Source organism: Podarcis liolepis, assembly GCF_965112155.1.
Source record: "Podarcis liolepis genome assembly, chromosome: 1".
NCBI lineage: Eukaryota > Metazoa > Chordata > Lepidosauria > Squamata > Lacertidae > Podarcis > Podarcis liolepis.
The window spans coordinates 57721899-57749066 of record NC_139554.1 but is presented as its reverse complement, the minus strand read 5'-3'; the positions used below and the strand labels follow the sequence as shown (position 1 = coordinate 57749066).

The 27168-nt window shown below is 42.2% G+C and overlaps 1 protein-coding gene across 8 annotated transcripts in view; it reads left to right on the top strand.

The window, feature by feature from the left end:
• LOC310688909 (uncharacterized protein) overlaps nt 1–15237 on the top strand; it is an 81492-nt gene extending 66255 nt beyond the window's left edge. For 5 of the 8 annotated variants that reach the window (XM_083465911.1, XM_083465916.1, XM_083465912.1 and 2 more), the window contains 4 exons: nt 9159–9254; nt 11412–11507; nt 12357–12439; nt 15053–15237. In XM_083465911.1, the coding sequence (XP_083322037.1) occupies nt 9159–9254; nt 11412–11507; nt 12357–12439; nt 15053–15138 (361 nt within the window). In that variant the 3' untranslated portion in view covers nt 15139–15237. Of the gene's footprint in view, nt 1–9158; nt 9255–11411; nt 11508–12356; nt 12453–15052 lie in introns of all 8 variants that reach the window. The other 3 variants (XM_083465915.1, XM_083465914.1, XM_083465913.1) reach the window with 2 other exon arrangements.
• The last annotated feature ends 11931 nt before the right edge of the window (nt 15238–27168 follow it).

Sequence of the window (27168 nt, the reverse complement as noted above, 5' to 3'; positions counted from 1 at the left end):
AGCCCCCAGAACAGGCTGCCGCCCCAAGCCTTGCGCGCCCGGTGGGACCTCCTGCAGGGCGCGCGAGGCTTGCTGACATCTGCCCGAAGCAGGGGGTGGGCTCCGCAGCTCGCCCCCTGCTTCGGGCTGCAGGCTGCCGCCCCAAGCCTTGCATGCGAGGCTTAAGGACATCTGCCTGAAGCAGGGGGCGGGCTCTGCAGCTCGCCCTGTACTTTGGGCTGCAGGCTGCTGCCCCAAGTCTCGGGCGCCCGGCGGGACCTCCCGCCGGGCACACGAGGCTTGCGGATAGCTTCCTGAAGCCTGGAGAGCGAGAGGGGTCGGTGAAAGCCTGCATTCAGCGAAAGCCTGCATTCGCCCCATAGGACGCACACACATTTCCCCTTCATTTTTGGAGGGGAAAAAGTGCGTCCTATAGGGCGAAAAATACGGTACTCCATAGTTGTCTATCGTGTTCTGGTCCCAACAAAGAGCCCATGAGGCAAGGCAACAAGGCCAACTGCTTGTCATAGCACAATGGGGAGCTTCTAGTGAGGCACTTGCTCCAACAAGAACTGCAGGGGAACTCAGACCTTTTGAGCTTCTGCCTCCAGTCCACCTCTCCTATATGCTGCCCCCTTTATTGGAGAACTACAGGCTTTTAAAAGGTCAACACTCTGGCCTGAATATGAATTCTTGCTGTGCTGTTGGACTGATAAGAAAGTGTGGGAGCCACTTTCATACCCTCCAACATGTCCAGGCCAAAAACTGGGCCACACACCTTCCGGGCCAGGCTCACAGGCGAGTCATGTGACCTGTGGGAGATTGCAGCCCCGAAATAAACATTTTGGGGTTGTGTGCTTTCACATGAGATCATGATCCCTCAAAAAACCCTTTTCTGGGGTGAGATTGTAGCCCAAGATCATCATGCCCAAACTGGTCACCATGCTCTTGCGCAAAAAGAAAAGGGATGTCCTGGTTTTTCTAGGACAGTTGCAGGGAACGCACTTGGTTCCTTAGACCTTGGAGAAAACACTGCAGGATTCAGTTCAATGGGCTCCTGCCTGCCAGGCTCATGTTCCGTGGACCCTGATCTCGAGCATCAAGGTCAGAGCCAGGAACCTGGTCCAGCTCCTCAGTAAGTGCCACTGTGGCTTCTGACACAAAGTCCTGATGACTGCCAGATTATGACACGCTTATGCCCAGCAGCCGTTGATAGCTGTATCTTCTTTGAATGGCTAGGAGTGCTTATTTCCAGCTATGGTTTGCCAGCTATGGTTCCCCTTTTACAGTGATAGCATGGCCAATGTACTCTATGGTCTGGTGACCTCCAGAATGAAGACAATTTAGAAACCTCAACAGATCAAAAATGCAATGGCCAAATTACTGACCGGGTTAAGTCAAATACACCCTGTTTTAAAACAGCTGCACTGGTTGGCAGTTCATTTGCAGGCCTGATTCAAGGTGCTCAGTAACTTTACCATTTAAAATCTTGAACAACTTAGGCCAATAATATCTAGAAGGCTGTGCTCCATCTCTATTGACCTTCTTAGGTGTTGAGATCTGCAGAGGGGCCTCTCTTGGTAGTTCTGACATCCTCAGAAGTGTGAGGAAAGGCAGCCTGGAGGGGGTTTTTTATCTGTGGAACTCTCTGCCCACAGCAGTGCTTCTGCCATCTTTGCTGTACAGCTTTCACAAAACGCTGAGGACGCTGCTCTTGGCCCTTCCCTTTGACGGTTGGGGTATATTGTTTTGGGAGATGCACCTCTTTTCCTGAATGTGTCCTCTTCTGTTCCATTCGGGAAGTTTTTATTTGTTTTCATAATTGCAATAGTTTTATCTTTTTATTTAATAATTGCGCTCTGTTGTTGTAATCTGCCCTGGGACCCTGTCATGAAGGCCGGGCAGGAAACCTAAAAAATAAATATAACCCCCTTTTGAAGTCATCTGTGTTGTTGATCATCATCACATCCTGCAGCAAATTTCTAAAAATATTTGGAGGTTTAAACTGCATATGCAGCTCATTTAGCAATGCAGTTTGTTGCTCTGTGTGCAGGTTAATGTTTCCATTGTGGCAACATATGTGCTTTTGCATCCTATTAGTGCTTTGTGCCAAATAGCCTGTTCCAGGACATCAAACTTTAATTTAAACAGCAGAGAATCAATAAGCTGAGCAAATTGCCTATGGAAACCTATGAATCCAGTGCTTTTATGGACAATTCAAAGGGCACCTTTATTTGCCCTAATGTGTAGCCTGTACTCATCATTGGCTTTGTTTTGGTGAACATAGCAAAAAAAACCTTGTTAGAGAATTTTGGTTGGCCCCACCAAACAGCTATATCCCACGTTTTTTTGGGAGAAACAATGGTTTTGAAACCAATACGTTTGCAGTGTAGATATGCCCTGAAAAAGACAGAGAGTGCTTTCTCAATCCTGTGTAACTGGTCCAGTGAATGCTTTCTCATTTGTTCCCTGTTTTCGCATTTATCTCCACAGCTATATTCAGAGTACATTAACATCATTATAAGTGTCATTTCAACAATAGTTATTACTGCAAAGTTTTGGCATATGAGAAGTACCAAAAAAGAATTTCAGCATTCGTCTTATAGAAAAAAATCTTGTAAATATGTGCTTTGCATCTGCTCAACATTTAACTGTCTTGAATAAGTGCCTTTAAGGTAATGCTCAAATAGTGTTTTACTCTGTCTCAGAGCATCTCAGTATAAGGAAACAACCCAGGATCATTTTGCCTGCAATTCTAGTCATGTGGGATGAATTTCCATTGAATTCAGTGAAGCATAATTCTAAGTAGACAGGTACAGAATGGCTTTGGTCCAAGAAACTTACATATATAGAGGCAGAATATATAAGGTAGTAGGGAACTGCAAGAGTGCTGTGCATACCAGTCCAGGCAGGACAATGAGTCAAGATGAGGGAATGTAGCATATTAAGAATGAGAGGAAATGAGAAATCAGTAACCACTCTAAGAATTTATAGGGGTCAGTAAGTTTATTTGGGCAAAAGCTGTGTGTTAAGTATCTAGCTGGTGTGGTAGGCCAAGTCTTTTCCCAGAAAAGTGCCCAAACGGCTATCTTCTATTTTTATTGATTGATTACATTTATTTCCCAAGGAGCTCAAGGTGGCATACGTGCTTCTCTCTATCCCCATTTTGTCCTTAGAACAACCCTGTGAAGTGGGTTAAGCTAAGAGACAGTGCCAGGCCCAATGCCACCCCATGGCTGCATGGGGATTGGAAGCCTGGTCTCCCAGGTCTTAGTCAATCACTCTAACCACTACACCACACTGGCTCCTAGGTCCATCTTTCTAGGTGGCTCCTCAAGTTATCCCCTTTCTCTGATCAGCCCTCAAGCACATTGTGTTTTCAGGGTAGCCGACAACAGTGTTGAAAAACGGTATACAACAACACAGAGATAAAAACAGCAGTAAAAGCAGCATAAAAATATACTCAAGGGTTTTAGCTATGTTGCTAGGTTACGTAGCAGGATTCCATGGTCAGTGGGCCAGGCAGCAATAAACAATTAGCCAGACTTGGCTTGTAGCCTACCATTGTTACCACTGCCGTACAAAAAGAGGGAGGCAATTCTGAAGATGGTTGCACATGATCCATTGGAATAGCCCAAGGATAAACTGTGGGGAAAGGTCAGGCTGGCTTAGAGCATTTCGGCAGGGAAAGGATATAGAATAAAACTTAAGTGTTTACTCTTCCCAGATCCATGGAGGGGAAAAACAGGGACCTGGTTGCTATTTTGCATATGTTTGCAGTGCACATATGTAAGGTGTTGTTCTGTTCTTGGTCACCTTCCAGGAAATTCTAAATACTTCACATTGGTTAGGGGGGAGACCTGACCAAGAACGTTCACTCTGTGATATAATGTAGGCTGCAGATCTAGACACACTTACCTGGAAATAACACCACCACCATTGATATCAGTGGGACTTACTACAAAGCAGGCATATATGAGATGGTTGTAGTTCTCTTTGCTAATGTATGTTGAGAAAAAACTGAACACAGATTTTTTTTAAAAAATGAATTTTATTACTTCTTTCTGGATCTGAACAATTACATTATTCTCTGTGCTTTCTGTGTTTTCTACTGCTGGATAGCATATGCTTTTTCTTCTGAAGGAATATTCTCACCCCATTATGAAATTGTAACTAAAAATGGTGAAGGAGCATAAATTGCTGTGTTTAAAAATAAAAGACTACGGGGAAAGGATGTGTAAGGCTTTTGCTCAGCTCATCAGCCACACTGAATCAGAAGCTGGAACTATCTCTTTCCCTCAGAGCACAGCTTATCCAAATCTTCATGGACAGAACATGAACGGACTCCGCCTTGATAAAAGGTTTTCCCCACACACAATCAAGCGAAGAGTGTCCCAAACGCATCTTATCCTTTGTGGGATACTCCCACAAATCCCTACAGTATGATATCCCTTGTAGACACATTTGGTTTTTTGGGTGTGTGCGCAATGAGACTCAAGAGGCAGATAGCTATGCTGCAAGCACAAGGCCTGCAGTACAGACTAGGGACGGCTGTTCTGTGTGAATGTGTGCAGAGGAAAGAGGAAGAGAGACTGCACGGGGCTTCTCAAGACTTTGCCTTCACACTGCCGCCTTGTCCACAAAAGTGAAAGCAAAAGTGAGAACTGTGTATCTACTTAGCAAACTGATTACAGTATCTGTTTTGTCTTCAAAGTGGTAAAATAATCGACTATGGAGCTCCACCAAGCCAGCTGTCAGTGTTTGAAAATGGGAACATGTGTTGAGCCATGAAGGGGTCCCTGCATGTCTACCAGGGAATGGAGCAGGCAGAACTGTTGGCCCTGCTCTCTGGATGTCTATGCCTGCACCTGCACATAGGTTTCAATAATGCAGATGTCTGTGCCAGCGCACGTCCAGGGAATGGGCTTAGCCGATCTTCTCTTTTTCTCTTTCTAGCAAACTACCATTACTATGCCAGGGAAAGGCGAAGTCTTTCTGTGTGAAGTCCCCAAGCTCCTCTCCGCCTCAGAGAGGTCACAGCTTCCTTCCTTCTTGGTCTTCAAGTTCTCACTTCAAAAGCAGAGACTTCCCACGAGAACAATTGTCCAATTATATCTGTGTAAAACAGTCAATAATCTATTTCTTTGCTGCTAGATAAAGCTGAGCAAATCTACTGAATCTATTGGGGGTGGGGTGGGAGAGTGTATTGAGGGCAGCTGACGCTCCACAATGACCCTTTGTTGAGCGGTAGAGAAAGAGGTTATCCCTGAAGGACAATGACTAGCAATCCCGCAGGGAAGTTTTACCTGTTGTCTTGCCTGAAGGCTGATACAAATCCTGTGGTGGGCTTATTTATTGAAAATAGGTAGGCAGCAGGAGCTGGGAGATAATGACTTCTCTCACACGGATGCATGCTGGGTGTGCGGCTAACCTCTTTTGAGTGCTTCTAGAATTGCAAGCACTGCAGTCTACTAATGGGTAGCATAAACTGTAGCACTGGCCCTTGCAAAAAGGGGCGACTTGTTTTTAAAATGTGTTTAGCTCTTAACTGGGCTCAGGAGTAGGAAATTACACAATGGATGTTGAAATGCAGGCTGGGTGAGAAGTTGTCATTTGAGTAATGGATGCTTTATTTCCTGTTTTTGCTAAAAGCTAGAGCTCAGCATAATTAGCAGGCGAGAAAGCCAGCTTGGCAGCCAAACAAAAAAAGCACATTTTGGGGCTCCTGAGCCAATTAAAATTGTTTATATAGCCACTGAGCAATATTTTTCACCAAACAATTAGAGCTCGGAGTATTCATCATAACAAAGTTTGGCCAGCTGTTAAAGGGCCCGATTCTGTGAAATGTGAGCACAAAAGTACATGGTGGGAACCAGCCAGTTCTTTCAGTACATTCTGCTGTGTTATGTTGAACTGACGATTATCTTTTGGTGGCACCATTTCAAGCAGCAGGCCCAGGAGCTGAGTAATCGAGTGATGATAGATTAAGTGAAGTTCATGCATGCGGAAACTGGCCCTGAAACTTGGTACATCAGGAGATTTCAGGGTAGAAGCACACAAGGGTTCTTTCAAGAGACAGACGCTGTCCACATGGTCCTTCCACAGTCCGTGCACTGCAGCACAGACACTTGTGTGAGTTAAGGCAAAGCCATGCAGATAGCCTCAGACTCAATACTTGGACCTAGTCCAGATGTTCAGCTTTTTTCTCACAACTGTCTTTGAGGAGACACTAATTTAGGAAACAAAAAGTGTTACATAAAAATCCCAGTGAAGAATTCAGTGAACACCATCACAGTAGCATCTCTCTCAGGAAGCTCTGGGCTGGTCCAGACATAGCACTAAATTATGGTTTAGCATTATGTGAATGAATTTGCACAAGCCTCAAGCTTGCAACCTCCTCTCTTCCTCTAATATGGTCACCAGAAACACATGCTTCCATTTTTAAGCTAACCAAAGTTCTCTGTTACATTTGAGCTCAGGAAACTCTTCTTAGTTCAGGCCCACCCCTTGTGTTTGAGGCCATTATCTATGGTGTCTGAGCAGTGATGGCTCTTTCACACAGGTTGTCACTTGATGCTGTTTTTGAGTTGTGAACATGGGTGTGTAAACAAGGTCTCAGACATCACCAGAGCACTGTGCCCTCTTTAGTACTGTGGAGGTCCCAGTCCAGCTCTAACAGTGTTCTGGGGCCCCAGTGCATTGTGGTTAATAAGGTTGTCAAATCTTGTCTCCAAAGAAAGCTACTGTCTTTAATTGCTGTCTGGAAGTATCAGAGCTGAACTGCAGGCAGTCATCAAGTGAGAGCTAGAAGCTGTAAGCCAAGAGTCAAGTCGCGGTCAGAGTCAGGAAACTAAACACACCATGAATGAGAGCTAGGCAAAGTCGGAACAGGAAGCCTTTATAGCCCTTCCTATTAAGAAAAGTCTGTGGTATCATGTACAGAATGTGTAGGAGCATAAGCAAATGCACTAACTGAATTGGTTTAGGAGTTTTGTGTGCATATTTATTTTGTTGTATTGATGCTCAAAGAAAGTTATATTAGGAAATCATTACAAGTGAGACCTGCAACAAAATGTTGCAGCATGGAATGCTGCTATTCAGTTTTCTGGCCAACCAGACATCCTTTCTTCCATTCCATTCCATCCCATCACTCTCTCTCTCTCTTTCCTGTTCCCGCAACCCCTCCCAAGTCAGTCAGGATTCTATGCCTACTGAGCCTGTTCTGTCTTTATTAAGCTGTTTGGGGCATTTCCCCATTAGGTACCCTGCCCTGAATATTTTTTGAAACTTTGGGATTTCTTCCAAGTCTAATACCTCCCTCTTTGAGAATCATTTCACCATTTGTATATAGGAAAACTTATTTTTGCTCACTAGAGTCTACTCCATGGGATCCCTTAAGGAGGCTAGCTTGCCTCCTTTATTATTATGGAAGATCTAGGTTCAAATCCCCATTCAGTCATGGAGCTCATTGAGTGACACTGGGCCAGACACTGTCTTTCAACCTAACTACCGTATTTTTTGCTCTATAAGACGCACCAAACCACAAGATGCACTTAGTTTTTGGAGGAGGAAAACAAGAAAATAAATATTCTGAATCTCAGAAGCCAGAACAGCAAGAGGGATCGCTGCGCAGTGAAAGCAGCAATCCCTCTTGCTGTTCTAGCTTCTGGGATAGCTGCGCAGCCTGCATTCGGTCCATAAGATGCACACACATTTCCCCTTACTTTTTAGGAGGGAAAAAGCAAGTCTTATAGAGCAAAAAATACGGTACCTCACAGGATAGTCATCATGAGGGTAAAAGGGTAGAAAGAACAATGTTTGTCTTGAAGGTAGTGTGTGGAGATGACGATTCAACCAGTCAAGGAAATGCAGCTTCAGTCAACTGCAGCCAAATGGATGAGAGTAAACAGACATTTACTTCATACAAATGGGATTTGGTGCAAGTGAGGAGATGTGGTGGCAGCAGGACCCCGGCTTTGGTGGGAGGGAAGAGGCAGCAACTTCCTGATTCACCTCAGGTGGCGAAAAGGGATAGGCCACCCCAAGCAGCAGGTACTGCGGTGCAAAAGGCATGTTAGAAAACAGAACAAAAGCACCAGCATTATAATCAGGAGAATGTAACACAATATTCCCCACAGCTAAGTACACCCCCAATCTCTGTGCACCGTCTGCAGGTGTATGGCTAAAAGTGGCTGAATGTGTGCTCTTCTTTTTAGAAACACTTTGCCTTGTTGACTTAATCTGAGCTTAATATATTTGTTTGACTGTGTTGCATATTTTGCTTTCAAACTGGCATGGGAGGGGGAGCCCCAGGAAAGTTTGATCAACACAAAAACACCAGGTGGGTGTTTGTTAGTTTTGACTTGTTGCTTGCCTGGGAGCTCTTAGAGGGAAAGTTAGAAAAATCAAAGTGGGGGAACCAATGGTTTTGCAATGTCTTTCATAAGGTCCTTTCCCAAGAAAAGGGATTTCAGAAGGTTGTCCCTCGTGCTGTCTTGGGAAAGGTACATTCTGATATCAAACTTACCAACAGCCAAAGCCAAAAGATACTTATCACTGTAAATATTCTTGCTCCAACTTGAGAATTCCTGCTATTCATTAGGAATTTCCCATATCAAAAACCCCATGGCCTCATACTATCATTACATGATATGCTAATTATAGTGTTTATCAAATACCTAATTAGTATTCTGTGCTACCACTCTGTTAGGTACATTGCTACAGATTGATAGAAGAAAACACAATCTTTAATATTTTGTTATCACATTTGAGAAGGTACGTAGAGTACTTCTGGTTACACTAATATAACAACAATAATCTAAGCAACAAATGCTGATAAAAGAAACAAGTTCAGTATGTTTCAGTACTGTGGAATAGTCCCATGTACAAAATGTTAAGACACCATTTTCAATCCTCAGTGTCAGTTACCTTCAGGTGCCTTTACTGTCATAATGAAAGCAAAAATGGCTTTGGGCTGAATAACAATCTCTTATTTGGAAATAAGGGGGCGAGTGTTTAATAGCTTTGATTATTTTTAGTCTAAATGTGGTATCAATCTGCTTTCATGAGAAATGAACTGATTTTGGTTTTCCAGTATTTCTTTGAGGATTACTTTATTACGCATTTACCTCATTTTGCCAAACTCCAGAATGATTCACAAAGAGCACATTTATTTTCAGATCTACAACTCAGAAAAGAGTTCAGGCACTGAAGCCACTGCTCCCTCCTCCAATAGTTAAGGACCTATGTTTTGGGAGAGGATTTATTCCAAACAGGTATGTACAATTGTTTAGCTAATACCTGGTTACTAATGGGGCCTGATGTAATCCTTCTCACTGTGTCAGCTTGCCAAACTAAATTAGCCTACCCATAGGACTAATAATAATAATAATATCCACTGAAATATCGTATGTCTCACTTTTATTAGGCAGGCAGGAGAATGCCCTTTTGTGTTTTAAAAATATCCTGGTGACTTTACTACAGATCCAATCACTCCAACCTCCCCATTCCATTTGTCACATTCTCCACTTACATACAGACTGCGTTTGTAACACCATGATTGACTTCAACATATTGTGTATGTGCTAACAAGGGTCACAACTAGCTGGTTGATCCCACTGGACCTTCCAGCAGCTTTTAACATGGTTGGTTACCGTGTTCTGTTGAGCAGCTGAGAACTAGGTCCACTCCTTTCTGGAGGGTCTCGGAAGTTAATGATGAATTCCACAGAGCTCTGTTGTATATGATGTATCTTTCTGTTTGAAGCCGCTGAGACAGATAATCTGAAGCAAGGTGTTATCATATCCTGATTAGAACCAGATCTGTTATTCTTTCACACCCGCTCAGGATTTATTGCATTTTATAAGCAAGCAGCTATTAAATATCTCTGTGCAATCACCTCCTTTTTACTTGCTTTGTGAATTCTTATATTCAGAAAAATAGTAATATATTTTAGCATGAGGGGTGGGAAGAAGCCTTGACTAAGAGGAAGAAGCGAACGTTTGGGTACAAATTATTATGTGCATATGATTTGAGTTAAAGAACAAAACCCACATTTTTACATCCATGGTAGTGGCGTTATTTATTAAATTTATATTCTCTGGGCATTTTACAAAATAATGGCAGTCAGATGTTTTCCACTAAACACTCTGCCAGCCATACAAAGGGTCTTGCAGCCAATTGGCTTAAAGCACTGTTGATTACTCACGATGCCCTTCCTGTGAGGACAGGCCCCGAAGTGTTGTCTTTTGATAACACTGGCTCCTTTAGAGCAATAATGCTGATACAGCTTCCTGTCTAATCGTAAAGCAATTACTGCACCTCCAGAGGGAAAGCACTTTAAAATGTCTAGGCTTAGCTTAGCTTAGACGGGATAGCCTTCCCTTGCTGGCCTTAAATGTCATTTCAAAATTGCCCATTTAGAAAATGTGTGACAAACCCACAAAGCAATGGATAATGGGCATACGATCTGCAGCATCTTGATAAAATAAGCCCTTCTGCAAAGGTTGTTGCAGGAGGAGATTGCTGTGATTTCCTGCAAGTTTCACTTGGCTCCTGTAAAGCAAACTGGCATCTCTTCTGCAGCAGGTATGCACATTGGGGAGCCACAATTGGCTTCCAAGGGTGTGTGTGCTTTAGGATTGGCATATGACAATCAACACGTGCTTTGTATGGCGTTTCCTGTAAAGCAGGGACAGCTTGCCCTCCATTTGGGGTCCTGGTTCAATTCCCCCAAGCCAATTTTTCTGCCATCCCCATACCTCAGGAGTTTTGGTGGCAGGGGCAAATATCTTTTTAAAGTAGGCCCAGGGATTGTCCTGATGATGATACACCCTCTTCCTGGTTATAAATTCAATAATGGAGGGCCTTTGTGTATGTGGAAGCCAGTTTAAGAGGAGGAGGGCACCTACTTTGACCATGCTCACCACCAGATTAGCTGCTGAGGACCACAGTCAAGAGGTCTTTAGAGCCTGCTTGGTTCCACAAGGGATGGAGCCTGTCTCTCAGGCTGAAACCCACATTCCACAATTGTGGAATTAGTGCTACTCTTCTAGAAAAAGAGGTGCCAGAACTCACCATAAACATCTCCCTTACTCTCTCTTTCCTGCTGAAAAAAAGCCCTGTGTGGGATACCCTCATTTTTAAAAAACATTTCATTATGAAATGACTGACTATTATTGCTGTAATGTGCACATGGGTACAGGATAAGAATGGGTGATAAAATGTCCTTGTTTTACTGGTTTATCTGTGTTATGATTCCCTCACACCCCTTTTTGGGTGGCTTTGGAGGGGGAGAAAGAAAACTGCATCAGGAGTCTAAGGCTGCATACACATTACCATTTACTCTGGCTCCAGTGTGCTTCCACTGCTGGTGTCTGAAGTGATGTGCACACAACATTAGCCACAATGTGTGGCTAATATCCATCCTGTAGTTTCTTGAAAAAATGCTGCTGTTTGATGAGTCTTCCCTCAAGCCAGCTTCTATCTGACGACAATAGAAGTCACATTCACTTTCCAGTTAAGCTAAGGTATGTACAATTCAGACAGCAATTGCACATGCGCAGATAACAGCTTCATGAACAGGAGTTGGGGAGTTGCAGGTGTGGGGAAACAAAACAGATAATGTGCACTGAGTGAAGTCACACACCCCTCTGGTGTCTACAGCAACATGTAAACATGACTTGAAGCACATTGGGTGGGAAGAGAATGGCCTTGCTGAATTTAAGCTGCCATGTGTGGATAGATTAATTTGCTTCGTTTGGATTTAAAATAATAGAATCATAGAAATGTAGAGTTGGGACCATGAGGGTCATCTAGTCCAACCCCCTCTCTAATGTCTAGTAGGGTAGTGGCCTTCTGCAGTTTGTCTCTTCAAATCTTACATTCCTAGACATGGTGCGTACAGATTATGTAATATATCGTCTGTAACATATCATTTGCGTGTCAAGACCCCAAGGCCTCCCCCTATGTTGAAAAAGACACATTGTCACATTATATTAGGTTAATGGTTAATGGGCAAAATTTAGGCCACAACTTTATTGGTTACAGAATGTGAGTGGTATTGGCTCAGGCAGTGGACTGAACCAACTATATCTGACTTCTGCCCGCCGTGCAGGGAGTCCAGGAAGGGTCAACCACCAATAGGGGGAGTCCCGCCAATGTAAATCAACTCAAGCTCCCCCAGGGTTCAAATTGAGGGCTGATTGAGGTTGATGAAGCAATGTCCCATTTGCCCTAATGGACCAGTCTTCCCTGGACACTGGGAAACCACCATCGAATGAAAGCAAGGATATAGAAACCGGCAGCATTATGTGGGAGGTGAATACGTGGTCTTGTGGGTGTCTGTCAGCTGATATTTGCTTAATTGCTTGCTCCAGGAGCCATGAACGCAAGCATCTCTATGTCAGGCCAAGGCGTGAAGTTCTGAGCACTCTGCTGGAGGACTCTCTGGACAGAAGGGGTGTGTATCTGGGGTGAGAGAAGAACTGTATCATTGAAGCAGAACAGAGAAAGGAAATGACTCAATCATCAAAAGGCCCTCCTTCCTCCGGGGAACTGTCCCTAATCAGTATTAGTCCCTTACAATAATACTATTTTAGAAGCACTGTGAACCAGAGCACTGCGTAGCCATGTAAACTGCTTCCTGGATTTGCCAAACAAAACACCGTCCGGCAATTAATAGAATTTTGCTATTAGCCCCGCTATGATAAAGCAATGCAAACTTTGCACGCTAACCGTACAGCCGTTCTGTTTTAGAAGGACATTGCTTACCGTGTGTGTGTGGTCATGCAAGGGAAAAAATGAGAGCTGCTTGGATTTTGTTTGGCTTAAAACATTGTGGCTATGGAAATTGTCCTTGTTACCCTTGCAAGAGTTATTACAAAGCTTCCTCGCGGGAATTCCCTGATTAGTCACCGCTTTAGTATTAAGCTTGGATAGTTTGTAGTGCATGCCAAGGATCCAGTAAAAGCTCTACCTTTTTGTGCTTGATAATGAAATGAGGCTGTGCCAAAAGTTGGCAATAAACACTGTAGGCGAAGCAACAAGCACACCATAGCTCCGGGACCGGGAACATTACTGAGACATGGTCCTTTATAATTAACAGTGATTAGACACAGAAACAGATGTGCAGCACCTCTGAAACAAATGAACTGTTTGTTCTTCTTTAATGCAATAGAAGGAAATTTCAACAAAGTGAACAAAAACAGAGGCTGCCTTCGAGCTTCTCCTACATTTTCTTTGCCCTCCCCCCCCCTTCATAATCAGCAGTCGCTCCTTCTGACCAAGATGGTGCCTCATGTGTCATGGGGCACTTCTGGACTGTCACTATTTTCAGGTGGGATCCACGTACCAGCAAATTCAAGTTGTACAATTTGTGCCCTAAACCTGCTTCCTCCAAAAAATATGGACTCTTCCCGATACGGAAAGTGACAGGAAAATGCACTGAAAGAACACTCTCGTTCTCTAGAGTAGGAGAACACTTGCTTGATGCAATGACACATATAACCTCCCCGCAAACAAACCACAATGAATGTTCAATAAATAACACTCAGGTAAAAATACCAAGGGATCTGCTTTTACATCCATTCCAATAGCCTTAGGATTCTTGAAGGCAAGCCCAGTGGTGTGCCGATGCTCCCAGGCTGACCTGAAAGGTGTCTGGATCATCTTGGCAAGTACAACCCTTAGGGAGGCCTCTCTGAACCTTGACTCACCTACTTCATAATGTCTAGCAGATGATCAGATCTGAAGTAAGAAACCGCTCATACAACCATTTTTTATGTGTTGAGGCTAACAGAACGGCTTTGATTATTATTGATAGATATAAATAAATGATAAATGAAGTACACTTGTTTTGTGTGTGATTTTGGGAATTGAAACTGTGGCTGTGCAGACACCATACAATTAAACTACCCCCCCCATGCAAATCCTGGGAACTGATTTACCACTCACAGAGCTGCAACTCCCAACACCCTTAACAAACTACACTTCACAGGATTCTTAAAACGGCATGTCCTTTAAATGTACCATATGCACATAGCCACAGGTGTGTGTGTGTGTGTGTGTGTGTGTGTGTGTGTGTCCCCACTTTCCAACCAGTCCTGGTCCCCAAAGAGTCTTGTGAACATTTAAATATCTCACTTCACTGTATCCCTGAAATATAGAAGTCAGGATGTGGTAAGTGAGGCTCTGGAAACAGGTTGAAATCATTCAAGACTTCTCCAGCATATGAAAATGCACTGGAAAAGCATATTTGGAACATGAAAAGCAGTAGTTTGATTTGGCCCTAATCATGATTTTACATTATAATATGATAATATTATAATGCAAAATCATGATTAGGGCCACATTATGAGGGAGTGACACATTTATATGATGATTTGTTTACCTGAGGCAGACTTCATGACGAAAACCTCTACCTAGCATTTAGTGAGACAGATGAACAATTGTGATTTCCCTTGGCCCACTTTGGATTTGAATACCGTTGACGTTACAGGAGCAATTGAGCATAAAGTAGAGTGTCACCTCTTACAATTATCATACTATTTAATTTATTCAAAAGCATTTATAGCTCAAAAATCTCTAAGCAATGTGTACATGGTAGTGAATATGGTTACTGACTTGGTTCAGACATCATGCCACACCTTGCTTTGAGCTTCCCAACATACAAACTGTTCCTGCTTCTGGGGTACAATTCAGACATGCCAAACTATAGCTAGCACAAACCAAAATTTGCAAAACCACTTCTGTCTGTGTTTCTGATTCTTCTTTGCTGTTTGATCACAGACTATGGTTTGAAAACTTGAACATTTCCCCAAACCTTAGTTGTGATTTCTTCACAATGTTTTGGAGTGATACCTGAGTTGAGTCTGTGGGATCCAACTGCATCACCACAAACTCCATGTTATAAGATGATTATCATTTGCATAGACTGTATGAAAACGTTATCTAGTGATATGATTTCAGGAGTGATACAGTGGCCAAGAGGAGTCAATTAGGGCAAAGCTGAATGCCTGTGTTGCAATATCTGGCGATTTAATTAAAAAATAATGATGATGATGTTTTCTTCCAGAACTTCCTGCTTCAGAAGTGAATAAAGACTTTAGCAGCAAAGAGATTACAATTAAGCCTGGTCCAGAGGACATTATGAGACAATGAAGGGGAAGTCTGAATGAAGAGCTGCAGGAAGAATCTGGCGAATCCGTAGCCTCTTTCTATCATAGTTCTGTATGCTATTAAAACACAACAGAAAGGCCACCTTCTGAGGTAGTTAATATTGGTATTCCTGTTGGCAAATGCTGGATATATACCATTCTGCATCCTAACAAGGGCTTTCTATTTGCTTCACTACATAAATCACTTTCCTGATTTCTTCTTTGTCATTGCAGTGCATGACTACTCTGAAGCTCCCCACTGCTGCCCACTGTTCTCCTGGTGTTTTGAATGTAGTCTAAATACCACTAGTAGGTTAGTTGTGACACCCAGAGTCAAGCTTGAATTCTACTTGGTACCCATCCATCTCGATTTCTGCCAACCACATTCTCATATTTACTGTTTGATTGTCTGCCAAGGATCCCAGAAAGCCAGCTGGATTAGTAGTGACTTGTCCCAGTGCTACTTCAGCAAAGCATACTTTAACAAAATGTTCCTTTTTCTTGCAATAGTAGCAAACAGAATCCTTTGCTAGGCAGAATCCTGCCACCGACATTTTTCCTCCCTGTTTTGTGAGTTTTGTGTGGTGGACTGTCCCTGTAGCTGTGACTTTCTCTTCAGAGTATGAATACTGTCAGTGTGAGGGTGGGGAATGCTGCTCCTTTTATGAAGGTCTAATGGTGGCCTCTTTACACTCTCTCATGCTACTTCACAGTGATGAACGCTTTTTCCAGGGTAAGTCTCTCATTCAATTGTAGTTTTTTTGGACACTTTGAGTTTTCTGACATCCACAACAATTATGTCTCTGATCATCTCACAGAGGAGGGTATCACATTCACAACGCTCAGCTAGGGAATATAGAGAGGTAATAAAATCATCCATAGCTTCATTTCCCTTTTTCATACGAGTATTAAATTGTGCCTGTCCATCAATCGCATTGCTCCTCACAATGAAATGTTTTTCGAAACTTTCCACTACTTTAATGGATTTCTTTAACCCTACCTCGCTTAGCTTGAATGACATCTGCCCAATCCTTCATTAGATAAATGAGTGTATTAATCCCCTCTTTGGATTTGCTTTTTAACCCTGAAGCTAGCCGGAGCTTCTCATATACGTCCCTCCATCTGGGTCACTCACCAGAGCGGGGACAGTCAACATGGCTCCCTCCAGATGTTACTGGACACCAATTCTCATCATCCCTAACAATGGGCCATGTTGGCTGGGGCTGACAGATGTTGTAGTCCAATAGCCAAAGGGCGCCATATTGCCTACCCTTACACTATAGTCAGAGGAAGCTTCCCAAGCTACAGGCCTCTTCCTCACCATTGCTGATCTTGATATGATGAGCTGTCTCTAGCACCATTCTTTTTCAGTCAGTTTGTGGGTGTGTGGAATCCACAGTACAGTACTGCCTCCATAAGTTATATGGGGTTCTTGATCAAGGTATCACTTTCTCTTTGCGCTTCACTCCAAGAACTTAAGAGGACAATCACTGGTTCACATTGTATTTATATGAATGACTTTATCCCTCCTGGCCCATCATCAAAATCTGATTTTGGAAGGAGGAGGAGGATACTTATTCTATTTTTCTTAATCAATGTTTGGTTTAGGATAGAGGAATCATATGTCCCATTTAACAAGTTTCCTCATTTTACTCCTCCAGTTCACAAATCATCACACAAACATCAGGAGGCTGCATTCAACTGTGTATGAGAATCTTTACACACAGGCCTCTGTGGAACAAACTGCTATTTTCGCATGGGTACATGTGGCTGTCAGAAAAGGTAGTGTAATTTCAGAAGGAGGGCTGCATTCAAAGATTTTGAGAAACGCTGCACTAGTGCAGTCTTTAGATTCATATACTGATTACTGATGGCTGCTTTATGGTTATATTTGGTGTGGCAATTTTGCTAATTTATTATAGATGCTATTAGGAAACAGAACTAATAAAAGCCATCATGGCAGGAGCCTAGAGGACCAGCAACATAAGGACCACATTTCAGGCCTCTTTGGGCTTTTCATTCTGTTCTATAAGAGAAATGTCAAGTTTTATTAAACACCATTGATCGTCACAAACATGGGAAACAAACACCATTTTATATACAGCTTATATGTCCTGCGAAAGGGACAGTATTGCAATTTATTATAAATGACTCCCTGCACAATGCAATGTATTGTGCAGGATAAATTTACACCTAAACCTTTGGGTTGCAAGGGCACACACAGCAACCTTGTGAGTTAAATGAGTTAAATCTCTCCCAGGTATCAAATGAATGGTTTTATCACTACCATTCAGGAATGAAATGTTGTCAAGAAGTTCCTTTAGAATTTTTTCCCCCAGAAGAGAACAAGAAAAAGGAATATGATACATATAACAGAATGTCCTTCATGTTTCCAGTGCCACTAATACATATGTGTCAACTCACAGGGACTTTACCATTCCTATGAGAGCTGGTATGCAAGGATGGGAGTGTGGTTTATTTTAAGCTAGAAAGCCAAGATCTACCAAGCAGAGCCAGGTGCAAAAGGTATGTGGTTAGAATTGAAGAACAAGGTGCCCCTGAGCACATTTTAAGTCTGGGAATTTCTTTTCCATACCAGAACTGGACTGAGCTTCTTCTTCTTTGGCGATCACTCGTAGCCAAGTAAGATTGTCTTCCATAAACATGGTTTTAACAATGAGTCCGTAAGTGAGCTTACAGTCCTTTCATTGTTAACTCAATCTTTCTGCATTTTGGCAGCCTGAATTAAGGGTGTGCATGTATTTCTTTTTGTTGTTGATTGTTGAAAAAAATGGAAATCAGAAATACTTGCCAATCTACATGTCACTGAAATCACTACTAAAGCTTGCTCCGCGCCCCCATTCTATTGCATGCCGCATTTTCCTATCAAAGAGAGGAAAGGGAAAACTGCGCCCAAGACATAGCACACTGGAGTAATTTGAACATGCCAGGGGACAGATGAGTGCTCTTATAGTCAAGTCTAAAGTTTGGCTCTCCAAAATTGTTTCATAGGCTTTGTGGCTTGTTATAAGCTATAGGCAATTTATCACTTGCAGGGATCTGATTTTTGCCTTTAGAGAAGAAATGCCAATCCACTGTTTTAGGAGGGCCAAGTATTTCCAAAGGGAAATAGATTCCAGTGGGTAGCTGTGCTGGTCTGACGCAGTCGAAATAAATTAAAAAATTAAAAAATTGTCCAGTAAGCACCTTAGAGACCAACTAAGTTTGTTCTGGGTATAAGCTTTCGTATGCATGCACACTTCTTCAGATACCAAAGAATCTGAAGAAGTGTGCATGCACACGAAAGCTTATACCCAGAACAAACTTAGTTGGTCTCTAAGGTGCTACTGGACAATTTTTTATTTATTTAATTTATTTCAAAGGGAAATAGGTGCACGTTATATGGCCTTCAAAATTAGCCATTAGAAGTCTTTTATTGGCTTAACACTGAAAATCTTTCTCTAAGGCAGTTCAAGCCTGCTTAGTGTGCCTGGGTGGAAAACTTCATGGGAACCCAGGATATACAGTGGTACCTCGGGTTACAGACATTTCAGGTTACAGACTCTGCTAACCCAGAAATAGTACCTCGGGTTAAGAACTTGGCTTCAGGATGAGAACAGAAATCGTGCGGCAGCGGCATGGCAACAGCAGGAGGCCCCATTAGCTAAAGTGGGACCTCAGGTTAAGAACAGTTTCAGGTAAAGAATGGACCTCCAGAACGAATTAAGTTCTTAACCCGAGGTACCACTGTACTGCCTTGGACTCAGTGGGAGAAAGCAGAAATATAAATACAATAAACCAGGAATGAACAACTGGGTGACCTATAGATGTTGCTGGACTTGATGGGGATTGGAGTTCAAGATCAGAAGGGTACCAGGTTGATTTCCCCTGCAATAAATAAATGCAATGGATGACACTAAAGATCAGTGATGGATGAAGAGGTTGATCTCACCATACATAATATTTTTTTCCTTTTGATCTGTGTTGCTCCTTTATCTTCATGTCTTTGAAATGAAAACAGCTGGGTTCCAGCTTTTTTGCATGTCTTAAATTCCACATCCTCTGGAACAGGGGTTAGCAACCTTTTTCAGCCGGTCCACCATCCCTCAGACGATGTGGTGGGCCAAACTATATTTGGGGAAGGGGGAAATGAACGAATTCCTATGCCCCACAAATAACCCAGAGATGCATTTTAAATAAAGGCACACATACTACTCATGTAAAAACACCAGGCAGGCCCCACAAATAATCCAGAGATGTGTTTTAAATAAAAGGACACATTCTACTCATGTAAAAACACACTGATTCCTAGACTGTCCACGGGCCAGATTGAGAAGGCGATTGGGCTGCATCCGGCCCACAGGCTTCGGTTGCCTACCCCTGCTCTGGAAAGACCCTCGGGTGGCACAGTGGGTCAGTGTGTTTGGCTCTTAACCAGAAGGTCAGTGGTTCGAGCCCACTCAGAGATGGCTGTGGGCAAGATTCCTGCATTGCAAGGGGTTGGAATAGATGACCCTCGAGGTCCCTTCCAACTCTACAATTCTATAATTCTATGAAATCATGAACTTTTCAGGTGGTTTGGCATGGGAAGAGATGGCCATGTAGGACACACAAGGAGACATCTCCAAATACTTTAGCAGTACTGTATTTGCAAACACCAAATGCACAATTTCAAAACGATCTCCCTCATCTGTGTTGATTAAACAAATTGATTAAACAGATGAGATTCTACGAATTCCATACTAGTTTCTGTGCTGTCTCTCACATTCAGTCCCACATGTGTAGAAAGAAGACGAGCACAATCCTGCTTACAGTCATGCACATGGCACAGGAATTGCTAACTGACTGAAGGACAGCTTTTGTGAAAGGCATCCACATGGTGTCAGCATGTTTATTATCTGCAGCGCCATGATAATGAGACAACAGCTATCCCTCCTCCCATACATCCTGTCACCCCAGCAGTGAGGATAAGAAAACAGCGAAGGAAAGGAAAAGACTTTGTGGTCAGACTGGGAGTGGCATTTCTCCCAACCCTCCTCTCATTATCACTCTCAACACACAAATACTTACCATGAAAAGAGGAGTTGCTAAAATGATACCAACTGAAGTGGGATCCAAAAAAGCAGTTATCATGTTGTTGTTCTGAACAGAGAAGAGGGCACTTTCTCCCCTTTGCAGCGACAAAACGGAAGCTGGACAAACTAAAACCCCACCTGTACTCTACATTTAAAGTGGTATTACACCACTTCACTCATGACTTCCCTCAAAGAAGTATGGGGATTGTAGTTAGTTAAGGCTGCTGAGAGCTGTTAGGCAGGCATAGGCAAACTCAGCCCTCCAGATGTTTTGGGACTACAACTCCCATCATCCCTGACCACTGGTCCTGTTAGCTATGGATGATGGGAGTTGTTGTTCCAAAACCTCTGGAGGGCCCAGTTTGCCTATGCCTGCTGTTAGGAGATCCCTACTTCTCCCACAAACATACAGTTCCCAGAGGAGAGGGACTGATTGTTTAACCACTTGGAGAAGTGTAGCCATTATCATTTAAAGTGGTGTGATACTGTTTTAAATGTATAGTGTAGAGGGACCTAATTCTATAGACAAAGTCAGTGCTTTTTTCTGGGGGGGACGACACAGGGGTACACCTACCCCTAAACATTTTGTGAATCTAAGTTTGGCCTCATTGAGGGGCAGTATTTCAACATGAGTAGGAAAATGAGAGAACCCCTAAACATTTTTTTAAAGAAAAAAAAGCACTGGACACATTTGATGTTGAGCTCTACAACCCTAACCTCTACTTGTATAGTGAGGTGTAAGAATGTGTTTCAGCAAAACAGGCATATGCAGACTGTACTATGATATGGGGGAAAATGTATGTGGCTTGACAGTTATCCATTTTAAAAAACCATTTCTATCAGCATCCAGGCCTTAATCTCAGCAACTTTTGATACCTTTGACCAGGGTATCCTTGTAGGGCAACTCTGAGTTGGGTATTGGAAGCACAACATTGCGGTGGTTCCACTCATATTTAGATGGATGGCTCTGTAAGGTGGTTCTTCAGGAGCACTGTTCAGTTCTAAAGGTTCTCCAGAAGAGGGTTCTACCCATTTAGGCCCACACTGGTTTCCAAGGGTCAACACAAAAACAATTATTTTTCCAGAAAAGCTGCCACATGCAACAAAATCAAGACATTAAGATGGTCCAAGCATTCTAAAAACCACTGCATTGTGATTTCAAATAACTTGGATATGAAGCACATGACTATTTGCAGATTTGAACCATCTGCAGAGGGACAGAATCAAAAACAGAGACTAATTTACATGACCTGTTGAAAAGGGGACTCAAGTTGACTTTTGTGCATTTTAGAACCTTGAATTTAGCCTTGTACACTGCACTCTGGAAGCTCAACCTGACCGAAATAGCTCTCTGCAAATCTAACTGGGGAAGGGGATGTGTAGAGGGAATGGCCTTAGACTTAACACATCGGAAGGTTCAGATGTATCAAAGAGCAGTGGGACACCAATTGGATGCAACACTTAATAAGGCAAATGTTCAAAGCGGCACGCTGCAGAGTTACTGCACTCCCAGGACATCAAACTGAGCACACAATGTATTTTTAGAAACAAGCTGATCTATGAGCCAGATGTGAGGAGGAGCCGCCTCCGTGATCTGGACAAAGTTTCATTTGTGTGAAAGTTGTCGCTTGGTCGCAAGCCACATCCAATTGCGACACAGAGAACCTCAAAACAAAGATGCCATGTTTTCTGAAGGTCAATGCCTGATTTTATCATTTAAGCACTGGTGCCACCTGGAGGCCACTAGAAAAAAACATTGGATTTAGCTGGAGAATAAATGAGCTCCCTGCTCATTTCATTAATGAGGCACAGTACTACCAGCTGCTTTCACTAAGCTGATTATAGCATTTCAAAGAGGAAAGACAATATGGTGGCACAAAACAAGTTGTTTACATTTACTTAGTGTCCCTCATTATTTAACTCAAGGCCTATCTGCAATCAAGGGCCATTTTCAACAAGACCGTCATTGAAAATTATTGAATTAAACGGCAAATACACTGTGCTAAGTGCAGAGTTAGGACATAAGGCTATGACACATTAAACCCAGCAGCCATGGACCATTTAGCACCTGCTCGTTGCTAGGATTCCTGCAAAGTATGCCTTGGGGAAGAACAGCAGCTCATTGGGAGAACAGATGAGTGGCAAGTAGGTGGTTCTAAATGCTCTCATTGTCATCCCCAGGTAGGCTCTGCCTGAACACCTGCAGCACTGCTACCAGCCAGAGTGGACAATACTGGCATTGAAGTCTCAGTATAAGGCAGCTTCCTATGCTAGATGAGATGGATCTTGATCAGATCTAGCAAGATATTTCATTGTTGAGCAAAGAGTGCTTAATCAGGATGTCTTAGCACACAGTGGTTATCCCTTAACTGGCTAAGGAAAACCTGAGTAGGCTGAGAATTTAAAAATGCATCAGAAGATCATGGCTGGAGTGCTTTCAAAGCAGACCATGTAAGACTGAAGTCCCCTCATCTTGGCTTTAAATGCTCATTGATCACTTCCACACAGTAGCCTAGACACTTGTGGAATTTTACATAAGATAGAAGAGTCCCTAATGAGTCCCACGAACCATTCATTAGCTGCAGTTCCCGTTTCAATGTTTCTAAGAGATTAAAGAAAAGCCACATGTTACATATGCAGCATATTTTCAATCTCCGAATATAACTGAAGTCAAATTGTCCAGGATACAAGAACTGGAAACGTAGTATAAAATTATGTCAATGACTTCCAAATATTCTTCACTGGACTTTGGAACTAGACACAAGATAATGAAATTATTGATTCCAAGCAAACATTATGGATGTCAAGCAAACACTTGGGAGCAAAAGGCTTTCAGACATCTTGTATGTAGCTAGGAAGAGGAAAATTTATCTGGCTCTACCTATCATTCACACTAAAATAACTTGAAAACTAAAAGTCAGCTTGCAAACTGATGAAAAACTGAACTATATTGTTGCTGAATATTCTGAAGCTTAGCTGCCAGCTGTCTTTAATAGTTCTCAAGGTCATGGGCCAATATTTCTCCTGAAATGAAAATTCATTAGCCTTTGAATAGGTTAGTTATAATGTTCAATTATTTTCCTCACAGAGCTCTCACCCTCTAGTGGCTGATAGGCAGAATATATTGTCTGTTTCTTCCTATTTAAATTAAACCGGATACAAGCAATTGAGTTGATTGCTTTGGGGTGAAATTACTTTTTAATTCCTTCGATTTATTTACTACAAGGGCAGCTAAGCAGAGCTTAGTTACCGTAGGAAATACAGGCTGTGTGTGAATTTGCATGGTTTTAGAACAAAAGCAGTAACATATAGTGCAATGTAAGAACCGTTTACTTATGCCAACTAATGATGTCTAAGTTTAGAATTATACTTGTTCCCGTCACTGGCCATTAGAGATGGACAGATCTGTCAATTCTTGTTCTGTCAGATTCTCATTTTTCCAATCGTAAATTCAGTTCTCCACATTCTGCATCAATTTGTGCTTTTTTAAAAAAATACTCCTAAAATGTGATTTGCATTTTAGTGTGAAATTCTAATACACACATTTCACTATGCAACTTTGACTAATGTACACATTTTTGCAAGCAATTTCCTCTAATATAACGCATTTTGGTATGTTATTTTCACCAATATTATTAGGCACATTTCCCTCTAATATATACATCTTTGTAAATGTTTGGTCGCAAAATTGGGTTGTGGAGTTTAGAGAGGTGTCAATTTTGAAGTATAGCTGTGTTCTAGCATTTTTATTTTTTAAAAATATTATAAATAAATGGAGCAAACAGCGTATAACAATTGTGTCATTCTTTACACCCCTATTACAGTTGGGTTACTAGAGAAACGAGATGTAGGCCAGATGTCAGACCAAAACGAGAGAAAGGCTTGGTGCTGTACCCTTTCGGTTGGTTTATAGTTATTAACAAAAAATGATATCAGACTGCCATAGATTTATCATTTTTGATTCCTCAACCCATGCCATTTTCTGTTCCTGCTAGTTGCCAAGTCTGTTGTACCGCTTTTTAAGGAAGATGGAAAGGAGAGCTAAAGTCTATTTGGGGACATTTATTTGGTTGATAAACTTTTTTATGTGACTGGGCAGGTTAAGCCAGAAGCCCCTCACCTTTTCACACTCTCACTGAAGGTGCAAATATGACCCACGAGTTTCACAACTCACCAGCATTTTGGTGAAAGTGAACGATGGAAATAGCTGAGCCTGACTGCAGTTAAGTGCAATAAATCAGTTTCGACACACCCTCCCATGTAAGAGCTGACGTTGCTTTAAGGTGAGAGCTGCCCCATGGATGATCCCAATCAGAATCACTGAATAATGGGCTGAAGTCTTTTCCCCAAGCTTTGCATGCAGAGCTCCCTGCTCCAAATTTAAGATCTAGTAAGAGTTTGTAAAAGATAGATAAAACCCTTCTGCCCCTTAGAGCCCAGTTTGCAGAGTTTTGGGGTTTTTTTTGTAAACAGTTAATGGGTGTGGCAGCTGCTCAGATCTATAAACTGACTGTGCACAAAAAGTTATTTGAAATATTGGAACCCAATTAACCCTTGTCCCAGAAAGGAGCTGCCATAGTTTTAAAGGGGAAATGGGCTTGCTCCTATCAGAGAAATCCTCCATCATAAGTCGTCCCTTTTGTCCACAATCCACTAATCGCTTATACTTGCCAGGATGCCTAAAGTTAGGATAGTCACTGAGGACCTAGCTTATGAGTCCATCTTATTCCAGACCAACAGCACGGGCTCCACAAGGGATGTGCCACATATTTAAAAGTGCGGAAAGAGATAGGAAGTGAAGGGAGGGGTTGCAATGTTGCACAGGACCCCTCTTAAGACTGTGATCCTGTCTGTGACTGCGATCCTGTTAATCTTCCAGCCAAACCTGCTGATTTGTTCAGCTAACCTGTCTGCATGCAGTTTTTTGGGATGGAAGTCAAATTCCAAGGCTTCAGCCACCATTTTGGAAATGTCAGCTACTTTTGCTGGAAGATCTTTAAAGGAAAATTCAAGAGGTTTAAGGGCATTCTGCCAATCCTTTGTAAGATCTAGATACAATTGTTTGATATCTGCTGCCAGGTCAGCAACATAGTTCTGGAGGAGTTTTTGATGATGTTCCTGCCTTTGGTTTCCACCATGTTGTGCTTTTAAATTTCACTTGCTGCAGAACAGTCAGATTTTGGTGCTGCTAAGACAGACTTCAGAGTTTCACTCTTTGGCCAAATGTGATGTCATGTGCATCCCCCAAAACTAGTGCTATTTACAAACGCTGTAAATGTCAGCTGAGCACAGAACTATATCAAGAATGAGATGGGGTGAGCTGCTGAGTGATCAAACTATACATCCATCTGGTTTATGGGCTACGATGTGTTTCATTACTTGTATTGTTTGGAAATGGCAAATTAAGTAGGTTCACCTTTAAATGCAAATTGAATTGAATTTCTCCTATATCCCCACTGGTCATACAAGGCATTTCTTTGAGTACACGAGGTTTTTCTTATCCCTATCTATGAACTGGATTTTTTTTCATTACCAGAAATTGGGGTGGGGTGGGGGAGTTCAGGAAAATGTGACTAAGTTCACTCTCAATATCTTTCCAAAATCTCCAGCAGCATAATAGAAAATGCTAATTTTAACTGCTCAGCAGAAAAACAGGGTCCAGAGAGAACTGGGTGACCCACTTCTGAAAATCTGGCAGCGTCAAACTCGAAAGACAGATTAAAGCTGAGAACAGGCAGTAGACAGTAATAACAAATGCCCTTATTGTTTTAGGGATGATTAATAGCTGGCACATCTCTTGAGTTTGACTGTGAGAGCATTTCTTCATTCTACAAATCTTTTTAAACCATTAAATAAAACAATTAACAGTTTAAAAGCTACAAACTCTTGTGTTGTTTTATTGCTCTCTGAAGTCTTTGTGAATTGCACTTTTGCAAAGACTAGACTTCTTCTGTTTAGACTCGGCCTGGCATGTGGTCATAGAACAAATTATATATGCTAAGAATCCCTGGCTTCAATGGGAACCAGAGCTTTTATACTGTGGTTACACTTATTCATACTCTGGGAAGAGAAATTCAAAGTTGTTTTCATGACACAATATAGACTTACAAAAGACATAAAGCATCATGTTCGTATTTTGAAACTTTGCAGCAAAATTCTCATTTCTAAAATGTAATAATTTATAAGCTCAGCAGCTAGTTGGTGTGCATGGAAAAGGTATGAATTAACTGACTAGCTACTGAGTCTGGTGGATTATAGTCTTTTTCCTTCCTATCATCACTGTGCATGTGTGAATGTTAGGACATTCCTAGCTGCCATTTCATAGCAATGAGCTAAATTATTACATTTATTCATGTGCTTTGATGGCTGACTTCTAAAATTCTCTCCCACACAGCTGGCCTGCCTTTAGAAATAGAAAAGAATGGAAATCTTTCTAGAGCTATTGACGGTAGGAAGGCTTTTTAATTCACACACATCAGTCCCAAGGTAGTCCAAAAGATGGAATGAGAAACCTATTTGGTACAGTAGCATTTTGTAAACAGTTGCCAAGTTGGTGCCTTGTCACACAAATATTCAAATAAAAAACTTAGTAACAAAACCAGCACTCAACTTCCACATTGCTGTACATTTATTGAGTACAGGACATAAAATTTACTCCCTTATTGAGTCAAGTATGGGTTAAATTTTCATGTAAAAAGGGACCTTTAACAGCTCCAGGGGAATATATTTCTTATTACATTTCTATCCCGCCTTTTGTCCAGCAAGCTCAAAGTGGCATACATGATTCTCTCCCCTTTCCTTGATATTTATCTTCACAACAACCCTGTAAAGTGGATTAGGCTAGGAGCCAGTGACTGGCCAAGGGTCACCCAGTGCATGTTTGAGTAAGGCCTCTCCTCTAACCACATTATGCAACACCAGAAGGAACACTGAGGTTCCACTTGCCATGATTTTGTGCC